Source organism: Neolamprologus multifasciatus, chromosome 15 (genome assembly GCF_963576455.1).
Source record: "Neolamprologus multifasciatus chromosome 15, fNeoMul1.2, whole genome shotgun sequence".
NCBI lineage: Eukaryota > Metazoa > Chordata > Actinopteri > Cichliformes > Cichlidae > Neolamprologus > Neolamprologus multifasciatus.
In genome coordinates, this window is record NC_140453.1 from 6,737,704 (window position 1) to 6,750,354 (window position 12,651).

A 12,651-nucleotide genomic window follows, 5' to 3' on the forward strand; every position below is an offset into this window, starting at 1 on the left:
CCAGTCCATTTACCATTTAATAATCACAATCTTAGTCATAATCATAGTCATAAAAATATATCTATATTTCAAAGCAAGAGTTTGCATTACCATCAGTTTAGTCATAAATACTGTGAATAAGCCAGAAAAAGGCTTTCTAATAGATGTAACTACAGTCAGAAAAGCTACAAAGCCGCTGGCAGACAGGTTGTGATTGCAAAACCTGATTTATTCTTTTTTAGTTTGAAAGAGAGCCACTCTTAAAAAGTACACTGTAAATTTGATCAGACCAGGAAACAACTTATTTTTTCTGACACATTTACACCCAAATATGTGTCATTTTATCTCATCATATCACATATTATCTTATCTTGTAACAGGGAGACAAGCTTAAATCCATAAGGCATCTGCAGAATGCGCAATCATGCATATGTGTGTGTGTGACACATACAGCAGTTATGTTATGTTTTCAACTTCAGAGAAACGGGTTTCAGCCGCAGCATCATTTACCCTCCTCCCCTGATTCTTCTTTCCCCTGCTGACCACAGAACCACAGAACCACTGGGTAGTTGCAGCTCATATATTTTTGTAATGGAACACACATGCTTATGATAGCAGCTTAAAAAAAGGGAGAGGGGCAGTGTGAAAGAAGCTGTGCAGGCGAGTAAGCAGGCCAAAGAGACAAACAGAAACAAACAGGACAACAACACCAAGGAAGATGATGATGATGAAGAACCCAGTCATTCTGATGGCCTGCATCGTTCTTTTGTCGTCTCTCGTTACGTCTGAGAGTAAGCTGACTGCATGCTACTTATTTTTCTCGTAAAGGGCAAATTGCTTCTCCTTTTCTGTCTTTCAAAAGTCAAAATTTGGTCATTTGAACTTTTTAATTAAGCGTGATCGTGTTTGCTGAAAGGCCAAAAAAGGAGCATGATTTAAAAAAGAAGTCTTAGATGAACAAAATAGTTTAATAGTTTAATTATTTCTATAGCACATTTAATTACAACAAGAGCGTTGACCAAAGTGCTGTACAAGAATACAACATACATAATAAAATAACTATACAAGAATACAACATACCTAATAAAACAACTTAGAGTATTAAAAGCAAACACCAAATATGAATTAACAAATAACTCTCATGCTGTATTAAAAGCCAGTAAATAAAAATGCGTTTTAAGATAAGATTTAAAAAGATTGACAGTGGGAGCCTGTCTGATGTGTAGGGGTAAATTATTCCACAGCTTGGGCGCTACGGCTGCAAATGCTCGATCACCTCTATGAACCAGCCTCGACCTTGGTACAGCTAAGAGCAAAAGATCACTTGATCTAAGAGATCTAAGGGGGGTATAAGTCTGCAGGAGTTCAGATAAATACCCGGGAGCCTGTCCATTCAGGGCTTTGTAAGTCAACAATAAAATTTTAAAATTAATTCTGAAGGTAAGGGATCTAGTGAGGCAGAACTATTTCCCTTCAGCTGAAGATAGATCTGAGTATCATCGGCATATGAATGAAAACAAATGTTATATTTTCTAAAAATTAGACCTAAAGGCAGCATATAAATGGAGAACAATATTGGCCCCAGTATAGATCCCTGGGGAACACCACAAGTAAGGGGAGCTGAGGAAGAGATAAAATCGCCAAAGCTCACAGAGAAGGTCCTGTCAGACAGGTATGACCTGAACCACTCTAATGGGGTGCCCTTTACGCCACAATGCTCCAACCGTGTGATTAAGATGCTGTGGTCAACAGTATCAAAGGCAGCGGTCAGATCTAAGAGCAGAAGCACAGCTGAGTCACCTGAGTCAGTGGCTAATAAAAGATCATTAAGAACTTTTAAAAGCGCAGTTTCTGTGCTATGAAGAGTTTTAAAACCAGACTGAAACCTCTCAAGAACATTGTGTCCTTTTACAAAAGATTGCAGCTGAACAAATACAATCTTTTCCAAAATTTTCGACAGGAAGGGGAGCTTTGAAATAGGCCTGAAGTTAGTGAGGACGGAGGAGTCAAGATTAGGTTTTTTGAGTACAGGCTGTACAACAGCATGTTTAAAACAGGCTGGCACAACACCTGAGCTAAGGCTGCTATTAAAAATAGCTAAAATGTCAGAACTGACAACCTTAAAAATCTTTTTTAGAAAATGTGTTGCAATAATGTCATTTGGACACGATGATGTCTTTGTGCCATAACATACTTCCTCCACCTGACCAAGACACACAGGCTCAAACTGATCAAAAACAGCAGAGCAGGTGAATATTTTAGACGTGTCATGTGAAGGCAGGGCGATCATAGATCAAAGCTGTTTTATCTTATTGATAAAAAACTGCAAGAATCTCACAGGTGTCTGAGGAGCTATTAATACAAGAAGCTGGGGAAATATTCAGGGCAGAGTCAATAATTGAAAAAAGAACCCGAGAATTATTGGAGCTATTCTCAATAACATTAGAAAGAAACCTTGACTTTTCTGCTTTAACAATGTCCTGATACCTGTACAGACTGTCTCTCAACATGAGAAAGGACACCTGCAGCCCATCTTTTTTCCACTTACGTTCAGCCTTCCTGCACTCTCGTCTGGCTGAACGAGTGGCCTTATTTATCCATGGGTCTGGTCGTGGTTTCGAGTTTATAATTTTAAAAGGAGCGACCTCATCAAGGACAGTTTTGCATTTATCATAAAAATTAACTGTCATTTCCTCGGTACCAAAGCCAAGGGGAGATCTTATAACTTTTTTAAAAGCAATAGAAAATTGTTCTGTTGTAGATGGGTTAAAAACACGACAACGACGTGTTGAAATAAGAGGTGTAAAATGGCGGAGAGATAAAAGTATGTCAAACACAACAGGGCAGTGATCAGAAAAAACAGCATCACATATTTCCATGTTTAGGACCGGTGTTGTGCCAAATTAGGTATCCCCGACAGAATTTGTTTCCCCTGCGTCGGGAGCACACGCTGGACTGTCCAAATCACGGACAAATAGTATCCCACATTGTTGATTTTTAGTTTACAAACACTTCTTATAATGACTAACTACTCCTGACATTTTTGAGATGTTAGCTCTTTATACAACGAAGTTATAGTGGGATACAAATAATATCAGGCTGATCCTGCCACAATTTGTTCCCCCTGTGTAAATCACGGACAAACAGTATCCCACATTGCTGATTTTTCGTTCACAAACACTTCTTATTATGACGCATTACTCCTGAAACTTTGGAGGATTTAGCTCTTTATATAGTAAAGTTATAGGAGAATAAAAATAGTTATCAGCCAAAACGTTAATGGTTTGTTAAAAATAATCCCATCTGATACCCGTGAGCAATAAATATATAATTTTCTGTTGTAACCCTCAAACTGAATGGTAATGTAACAATACTAATTTTTCACTTTTTCACAAAATGAAAACATCAGTACTTCTTGGTGCTCCCAGCACAGGGGAAACAAATTCTGTCGGGGATACCTACTTTGGCACAACACCGTACACACTGGTGCCATCTTGAATTGCTAAAATGCAAAAGCTAAAATGAAAGACATCGTTATTCTTAAAAATACAGACAAACTGAACTGAGGCCTTTTAACACGACATTACTGCAACAATCAAAGTCCTGTGATTTTGAAAAGTTCACAGACACACAAAACAGCCAACTGTAAAAACAATTTTACAGTGATATAGTGACATAATTTTCCACTTGGATTTCTTTTAATAGTTTGTTATATCTCTATAATGTTTCCAGGCACCTTCGGTCCAGAAAAATGCTGCTTTCAGTTCCTCCAACTACGTCTTCCAGCCAAAAGAGTGACGAGCTTCGAATACACAGATAAACGGTGTGCAATGGAAGGCGTGCAGTAAGTGATTCCAGAGTTCAAAATAAGAAGAGTAGTATATATCTAGTATGCTTACATATATATATTTAAAAAAAATATACAAGTTGTCAGTATCATTAATTTTTTGTCTCTGTTTTAGCTTAAAGACGGTGGCTGGTAAACAAGTCTGTGCTGATCCAACCATGCAGTGGGTAAAGAAAATCATTGAATCCATCCAGTCGAAGAATGCCACCACCCCTGGGTTTCATGGTCCTGGGTTGGTGACCCAGTGTTTTGTATTTTGTACTATTAATAATCCTTGATTTCATAATTATGTGTCATTGCTACAGAAGAGGATAGAAGAAAAAAAAAAAGACGTGCCCACTTGTTTTTTCCAGTAGCCCTAATCCTCTTCCGTACATTGCTGGTCTCTTGATTTTTGTTTCTGTTTTTCTAGCTCTCTAAGTTCTTTAGTATCTCTGTGTTTGTTACCCTAGAGACTGTTCACTCCATCTCAGCTGAGATGGAACTATTTTTAAAAAGCTGATACGGGTGGAGGGACATCTCAACCTTAACCGTAGTTAATCGTATTTGTTTTGACTGGTCCTTCTGTTTGGAGCTACCTGGTTCTGCCTCATCTTTAATGGCCATGCTGGTATTCTCTGTGCCTGCCTTCATGTGGTGACTGTAAGAACCATTTATAGTTACTTCATGTTTTCATTTGAGATAATTTGTTTGATGCATATTCTGAAATTTGATATTTGGGGGAATATATATCATTTCAGTTTATTTTGAAAAGTCTCAACACGATCTTGAACTTTATTGCGAAAGGTTTGTGGAAAATAAACAAGCAGACGGCGGAGCCACATGATCGTTTTTACCGTCATTGTTGCTAACGAAAGTATGCGTAAAAACTAGAGATGGCACGATACCACTTTTTTAGATGTCTAATACTGATATCGTAAATTTGCATAACTGCTGGTACCGATATGAATCTGTTATAGCGTATTTTATAATCAATAAAAAATGTCACCATCTTCTCTTCCTCTATTTTCCTTTCAACCATTTCCATAAACTTTTCCATTACCTCTAACCTGGGTTTCTCAATCTGTCTCTCTTGCTCCACCATTTTACACGCCTGTGCATAGGTCACTTTCTGCAGTACCCTCGATTTTTGAGCAACTGTCTGCTGCCTCAACACTTCACATCCCCAAAAAGCAACACTGTGTCCCTCACACTGAATTTTATTTATGGTATTCGTGTTCGCCTCAAGCCTTATTTAAACTCACTGCATGTGAGCAGCTGGATGTGAGTAGCTATCATGTATTTTTAAATACCTTACCTCCTTCCCATGCTCTCCGGGATCGCTTCTGCTTTAGATTGCCCCACCATCGCTGTTTACAGCCTATTGGACACTATGCTCACCTGGATTCGCCAGCTGAGTTTCCACCTGTTCGGAGCTGGGTGCGGCCTTCCAGAGGTGGCACGAACCACAGCAATCTTCGCCTGTTGAGATCTGCTCCAATCAGCAACAATTTTATTTTACTCCGGATGGCCTTGCTAAATATCAGATCACTGGCTAATAAGACTTCTATGTTAAACAACGTTTTCCTCTTATCTGGGCTGGATTTCCTATTTCTGACAGAAACCTGGCTTCGTCCCGGGAGTCTTCTTCTTTTTCGGAGCTTCTTCCCCCGGACTGTGCCTTCGCCAGCTCCCCTAGGACATCTGGCTGAGATGTAGGATTAGCTTTGATTTTTAAACTTAAATTTTGGTGCCGGGAACTACCACCAGTCTTTTACACCAGCTTCGAGGTGCAACCTTAAGGGCCCCGTTTTCATCTGTAGTCTCAAATCCAGCTCCAGCTTTTAAATGCTCTGCTGTTTTCCAGCAGTTTGAGCCTGTGTCTCTTTTGGATGTGAAGGAAATAACTGATCACTTAACAATCTCCAACTCCCGACATGATATTCTTCCAGCCCACATTTTCAAGGAAGCGTTGAACACTACTGGACCTTGTATTTTATTCATATTGAATGCAATTCAAGCATGCTTTTGTACAACCTGTTATAAAGAAGACTAATCTTGACTCCAATGTTCTTTCTAATTATAGGCCAATTTCTAAACTTCCCTTTATGTCAAAAATCCAGGAAAAAGTAGTCTGCAAACAACTTCAGACCTTAGATACCAATGGTGTTAGTGAAAAGTTCCAGTCTGGCTTTAAGCCTCAACATAGTACTGAGACTCCTTTGCTAAGAGTTTTTAATGAATATTTAATGAATATGGCACCTAGCTATTTAACATTTGTATAACCAGTTATATAACCCCCGAAAAGCACTAAGATCCTCTAATCAAATGCTCTTAATGCAACCCAGGTCTAGGCTGAAAACCAGAGGCAATCGTGCCTTTGCTATCGCTGCACCTAGACTATGGAATAATCTCCCTATTGCCATTCATACTTCTGATACTATTCAGTCTTTTAAATCTTGATTAAAGACTCATCTATTTACTTTGGCCTTGACTTAAGTTAAATGGTAAATGGCCTGCATTTGTATAGCGCTTTTCTAGTCCTTAAGGACCCCAAAGCGCTTTACACGACATTCAGTCATTCACCCACACATTCACACACAGGCGATGGCAAGCTACATTGTAGCCACAGCTGCCCTGGGGCGCACTGACAGAGGCGAGGCTGCCGGACACAGGCGCCACCGGGCCCTCTGACCACCACCAGTAGGCAAACATGGGGTTAGTATCTTGCCCAAGGATATTTGGCATGCAACCAGGAGGCAGCCTGGGATCGAACCACCGACCTTCTGATTAGTGGCTGACCTGCTCTTCCATTAGTTCTCCTTTCCCCTATTCTTACAGTATTCTTCACTTTGACTTTGCACACCCCCACAAGTTTCCTTGCTTTTTCCACCTGCACTTCTGTGTTACAACCAACCAGTAAATTTCCATCTCTGAGTATCTTAGCATATTTGATTTCCCCAACTTGTGCTTTAAGTGCTCTTGTTAGCTTAAGTTAGCTTTTTCTGCTCTTGCTCTTGACGAAGGCGGTCGCACTTTTCTCCTCTCCTCCTCTCCCTTAGCTTCCCTGCTTAGCCTCTTGTGTCCTTGTCTAGTCTCGTGTTTTTTGTATTACTTTTCCCTGGAACACTCTCTTACAGTCTGTTCTCTAAAACCTAAAAGAGGAATTATGAATTGGATCATCTGGTCCCTAAATGCAATTGACACCCCTTTCTCAACGAGAAGTTTGGGCTTGGGTGAGCCTGAGTGCTGAAGATATCTACCTATTCGGAACCATGGTAACAGGGTTCTGGCTGATCGGAGCTGGCTTGGCCCTGACTTATTGAAGAATTAAGAAAGCGGAACCGGCTGTTCAAACCCCCACAAGGCTGCCTGCTGGGATTGGAACGATGGGAAAAGGCGTGAGTTTCTTAAAATGGGCTCATTGAGTGCAGCACGGATAAGATCTTGGAGAAGCTTATGGCTGTCGTGAATACTCAGAATAAGACTTCTGAGTGCAGACTGGATTACATCTTGGAAGGGCTAGCTCGGAATAACATCTCTGGGCGCAAATTGGATGACATCACTTCATGCAGATACCCAGCTGCGGTCGCAAGGCTGGAGCCGAACAACAACACCCTGATAACGACTGTGTTTAGTCTGTTCCTTCCCATTCCATGCAAGACCACCTGGGCTGGCTGGAAGACTGTTTACTTAGCCTAGCAGGGCGAAGGACACTGTCTCAGCTGAACTCTGGACACGCACACACATACATATACACTGATATGCACACACTCATCCCCCTCCCTTTCCAAACGGTCGGAGGGTAAGATGGCGCCATGCAATAGGTTGGCAGCCTTATGAAATTTCCCCTTGTGGGACTAATAAAGGTAAATCAATTCAATCAATTCAATTCAGTTCAATTAAGTGGATCCATTTTCTTCACGCCCTCAAACCTCACAAGGACATTCATACTTGGACTTGTTCCCTCTTCATTACCTTCACTATCAGTTCCTTCTATACAACCTTCACTTATTTTTCTTCTTCCTTTCACTAGCCCTGTGCCTCTTCCCCCCCTTTCCAACTTTTTCCCACTCATTCTCTTCACCATGACCACCAATTTCTCTAGAAGGTACTCCCTTCACTTGAATCCACACAGTTTAAAAAGTTTACATGTGTGAGTTTTTAGAGACACATTGTTGGAAAGAGAACAACAATGACTATCTTTTGAGGGTAAAATGATAACTGTAGAACTGTGGATACAGCAGCAGTTGAAAGAAGTTTTTTTAGATGAATTCTTTGGTTTCTCACACTGTGTCGGTTGAAGCTCTCACTCTAACCACCAACATTCTGTTCCATAGACACCCTCTAAACTCTGAACAAACTCTGAAACAAACCATGAAACTCAAACTGGAAATGAAGAAAAAGTATAAAAGATATTGAAAAGATAAATAAAAGCTGAGTAGTTCAATTTCTTGGCTTAGTTTTAAAGTTTGAATGGTGTCGGTAGCTCAACGTGTGTGAAAGTAGATAGAGTTGAATACTCAATACGCAATACTGTGACTGCTTAATCAGCATTCACACTGATAATGACCAACCTTGTCAGAATCAGAAAACAGGATTTTTCCAACAAAAATGCAAACCCCTGCTGAGAATTCTGAACCATGAGAGAACCATAACTCAGAGCCCCATTGTGACCTCCATAGGATAGCATCTTGTGGAGTAGAATGGGATTACTGTATAAAACAGAAGTCAGTACCATACTGTTTACAGTATAGGAATATGGCTTTTCATTTTATGTTGTCTCTTAAACCTCTGGCATTAAGGGAAATAATAGACAGTGACATAAGAACAAATAAAACAAAAAATAAATAAAAAGCTGTCAGAGAGAAAACTTACAGTCCTTGGTATCCTGAGAACCATGGGAGGGGGAGCCACAAATCTAACTTTACTTAACTTTAGGAACTTTAACATGGGGTGGAATAAAGTAGAGTTCTGAGAACAGATGGGCACAGTATAGTGCATGAAGAGGAAATTAATTCTATGTAGGTTTTTCCACTAAGAGATAACAAAGGGTAAACAAAGACAGCCAGAGCAAAATAGTTGTGGAGGGAGTATGCATCTTAAGGTGGATCTGGAGTGCATAAGAGGAATATACCTAGTGAGGTACTTAGTAGAGTTAAAGGGAGTCCACAAAATTTTAGAGAATAAGAACAACAAAAAGGTGCCACAGCATACTGTACCCTGAATAAAGACTGAGTAACAGTCAGTACAGTTTATGGTGGGAATACTTCGATTCCATTCTCGAGGGCTCGGTACCAATGAAGTATGCCGGTTTATTTTTTTTCCATGCTTTTTCTACAGCAGGCCACAGTATCTTTCTTCTCTCTCTTTCTTCAGTAGATAAATCCTCTGCGAGTCTCATGTATTTTTCAAGAAGGATGAGTTTTTAGCTGGGCAGCATCGCGGTAAATTCAGGAGGTAAACTGCAGAATAATGCCTCTGGGACAGGTGTTATTCATTTTCTTTGGACCAAGGCGATGCACTGTGTCCACAATGTCCGCTAGTTTGTCCTTGGCCTCTGGTAAGTCAAGTCAAGTGGCTTTTCTTGTCATTTCAAGCATGTACAGTGTTACAGTACAGAGTGAAACATTCCTCCAAGATCCTGGTGCTCCAGATGACATATAACAGACAAATATAGGACTATGTAAAGTGCAATGTGCAAAGACTGCAAAAAACCAAGACAGTGCAAAACTTCACACAACAGGACGATACAGACACAAAACAGTGCAATGGAACTGTGCAAAATACAGAGTATTGTGCAAAAAGTAACTTGGTGTCTGAAGGTGTGTGTGTGTGTGTGTGTGTGTGTGTGTGATACTGAAGATAAGTGCTTGGTAGTGACGTGTATGAAGGTGTGCGTGTGTGTATGTCATTCCAGTCACTGAGTGTTCAGGAGTCGGATGGCTTGGGGCAGGGGTAGGGAACGTTAGTCCTCGAGAGCCGGTGTCCTGCAGGTTTTAGATCTCACCCTGGGTCACCACACCTGAATCAAATGTATAGTTCATTACCAGGCCTCTGAGAACTTCAAGACATGTTGAGGAGTTAATTTAGCCATTTAAATCAGCTGTGTTGGATCAAGGACACATATAAAACCTGTAGGACACCGGCTCTCAAGGACTAACGTTCCCTACCCCTGGCTTGGGGGAAGAAACTGTTCCGCAGTCTGGCAGTGAGGGCCCAGATGCTTCAGTACCTCTTTCCACAAGGCAGCAGGGTGAAGAGTGTGTGTGAGGTCCTCCACAATGCTGGTGGCTTTGCGGATGGAGCAGGTGCTATAAGTGTCTGTGATGGAGGAAAGCGAGACTCCAATGATCTTCTCAGCTACTCTCACTATCCATTGTAGGGTATTTCGATCCGATATGGTGCAGTTACCATACCAGACAGTGATGCAGCTGCTCAGCACACTCTTGATAGTCCCTCTGTAGAACGTGGTGATAATGCATGAAAGGAGATGGGCTTTTCTCAGCTTCCGCAAGAAATAGAGACGCTGTGTGCCTTCTTAGTTATGGAGCTGGTGTTGAGGGACCAGGAGAAGTTCTCCTCCAGGTGGATGCCAAGGAATTTGGTGCTCTTACTGACCTCGATGTTAAATGGACAGTGATCTCTCCGTGCTCTCCTGAAGTCAACAATCATCTCCTTTGTTTTGTCCACATTCAGAGAGAGAGGTTGGTGAATCTACACAAGTCTGTTCTATGTTGCACCTCCTCTCTGTATGCTGACTCATCGTTCTTGCTGATGAGACCCACTACAGTCATGTCATAGGCGAACTTGATGATGTCGTTCGAACTGTGCATTGCTGCACAGACGTGAGTCAGCAAAGTGAAGAACAGTGGGCTGAGCACACAGCCCTGAGGGGCTCCAGTGCTCAGTGTGGTGGTGTTGGAGGCCTCTCCATCAAAAAGTCCAGGATCCAGTTGCAGAGGGAGATGTTCAGGCCCAGTAGTCGTTGTGAGGGGGTGTGGACTTCCTCACCAACACATCATTCTGAGTGTCAAACCGTAGGTAGGAGAGCTTGGCAGACTTGAATTGCTTCCTTTCTTATGTCCTCTTTTTCTTTTTCCTCCATGCCATAAAGGTAAAGATTCCAGTGGCGCGACTAACTTTCCAAGCAGGAAAGCTGTTTATATTTATTGATAATTTCTATTTCTTGAAATTTGGCAAGCTGTGTCTCAAAGTGGTCAACTCTGTCCTTCAAGAGTAAACTCCGCCTCTAGTACATAAGTAAGGACTCTGGTACGTCCTTCTTGTAAGTGGCAAATTTCGACTTAGATTATGAACAGTGTGTGCGTTCCTCATTATCGCTGCACGACACACGAGTGGGTCACGTCAACGCATGAAAGTGCTGCTGTATTTATTTGAGATGTTCCTTTAAAAAAATTATTTTGGGTGAAAGAAAAATGTGTCCATCTGGGATTTCGATGAACCTTTGTAAGTTTATCTATCTATCCATCTATCTATCATTTGATTTATATAGCATCAAATCACAATAACAGTTGTCTCAAGGTGCATTATATTGTAAGGTAAAGACCCTACAATAACAACATACACATGACCCCCTATGAGCAAGCAATTAGTGACAGTGGGAAGGAAAATCTGGAAGAAACCTCCAACATACCCAGGCTCAGGGAGAGGAAGCCATCTGTTGTGACTGATTGGGGGTGAGGAGAGGGAGACAGGTCAAAAGACACTCTGTCTGTCTATGGGAAGTATGCTATGGGTTGGTATGTAAGCTGACAGCACAAGAAAAGTTTTCCCTGTGGCCCAGACCTGAGGAAGCCAAAAGCGACCTCAAGCTGCTGCTTCTCTTTGACCACATTAGTTGTTGTGTTTGCATGAAGGTAATTCAAATCACACCTGTCCACAACAGCAGCCACATCCAGAGCTTGTGGGAAAGAAAGTCAATGATTCATGGGACCTTCTGAACAGAGAGGTTGATGTGGGGGGTCTTCCCCCTCCCTCCTTTATTAAGGTTAGGGGAGAAAAATTAAGCCTCTATGAGTCTTCTTTTTTCAATTCTTCAATTTTTTTCTGAACTTCGGGGACATAAAATTATTTCGTTTCATCTGTTGTGTATCTGTGTCACAAAATCTGGCTTAAGTTTCACAGCAAACTTATTTCCCATATTTTGCACTGGAATGCAAGCTGGAAAATTTGTCTACATCCTGGTCTCATATAACACATGTTAACTATAGAGGACAAGTGAATTTATTTAGTCTAGGAAAGCGGTTTAAATACAACTTGTTTACATAATGTCACAAGAGCTGTGCAGCTCTGTGGTGCCCTCTGTTGTCCCAATATCTAAACTGCAGGGAAAACAATAACATCCCTGTAATTTAAAACGAAATATACATATACATCTTTTGTTGTTTGTTTTTTGTTGATGTTGTGAGTAAAGACTGCTTCGAAGTTTTTTTCTTCTGCTAGACATTTCAATGTAATGGTCCAATCAGAACATTTTTAATTTAATTAAACATGGCCGCTCTAGTAAGGTACCGTCCTCTTACCAACAGTAGAGGGAAGCACAGGCCCATTTCACCGTCGAGGGCTGTATTTTTGTTTATATAGCTGACACCTTTGTGGAATTTGTCTTTTATCCACGCCGCCACCCCGCCTTGTAAAAGTTAAACTTGTTATCAGTAAACTCAGCTACAAATCAGGCGGTGGTCACATCTAACCGTGACTTTGTTTTTCTCCGTGATAAACCAATCAACACGCGCCTTTAAACTCCGCCTCCCGTCAAACAACCGTTGCTTGTGTTGTCAACAGACGACGGAGGACCAATAGGAGCAGAGAGCGGGACGGAG

General features: G+C 41.2%; 1 protein-coding gene across 1 annotated transcript; it reads left to right on the plus strand.

Annotated features, from left to right (window-relative positions):
- Positions 1–601: 601 nt before the first annotated feature.
- LOC146501428 (C-C motif chemokine 3-like) lies at positions 602–5,294 on the plus strand. The gene is made up of 4 exons (XM_085133294.1): positions 602–770; positions 3,712–3,823; positions 3,942–4,084; positions 5,161–5,294. Exons 1-4 carry the CDS (start codon positions 698–700, stop codon positions 5,292–5,294), a joined length of 462 nt encoding a protein of 153 aa, XP_084989420.1. The 5' UTR covers positions 602–697.
- Positions 5,295–12,651: the final 7,357 nt, after the last annotated feature.

What these genes read in the sequence shown, in the direction of transcription:
- LOC146501428 (XM_085133294.1), top strand. Translation starts at nt 698, where the DNA reads ATGATGATGATGAAGAACCCAGTCATTCTGATGGCCTGCATCGTTCTT. An exon ending in TGTGCAATGGAAGGCGTGCA is followed by an intron (nt 3,824 to 3,941) that starts GTAAGTGATTCC and finishes TCTCTGTTTTAG; the next exon opens with CTTAAAGACGGTGGCTGGTA. An exon ending in GACCCAGTGTTTTGTATTTT is followed by an intron (nt 4,085 to 5,160) that starts GTACTATTAATA and finishes CTTCTGCTTTAG; the next exon opens with ATTGCCCCACCATCGCTGTT.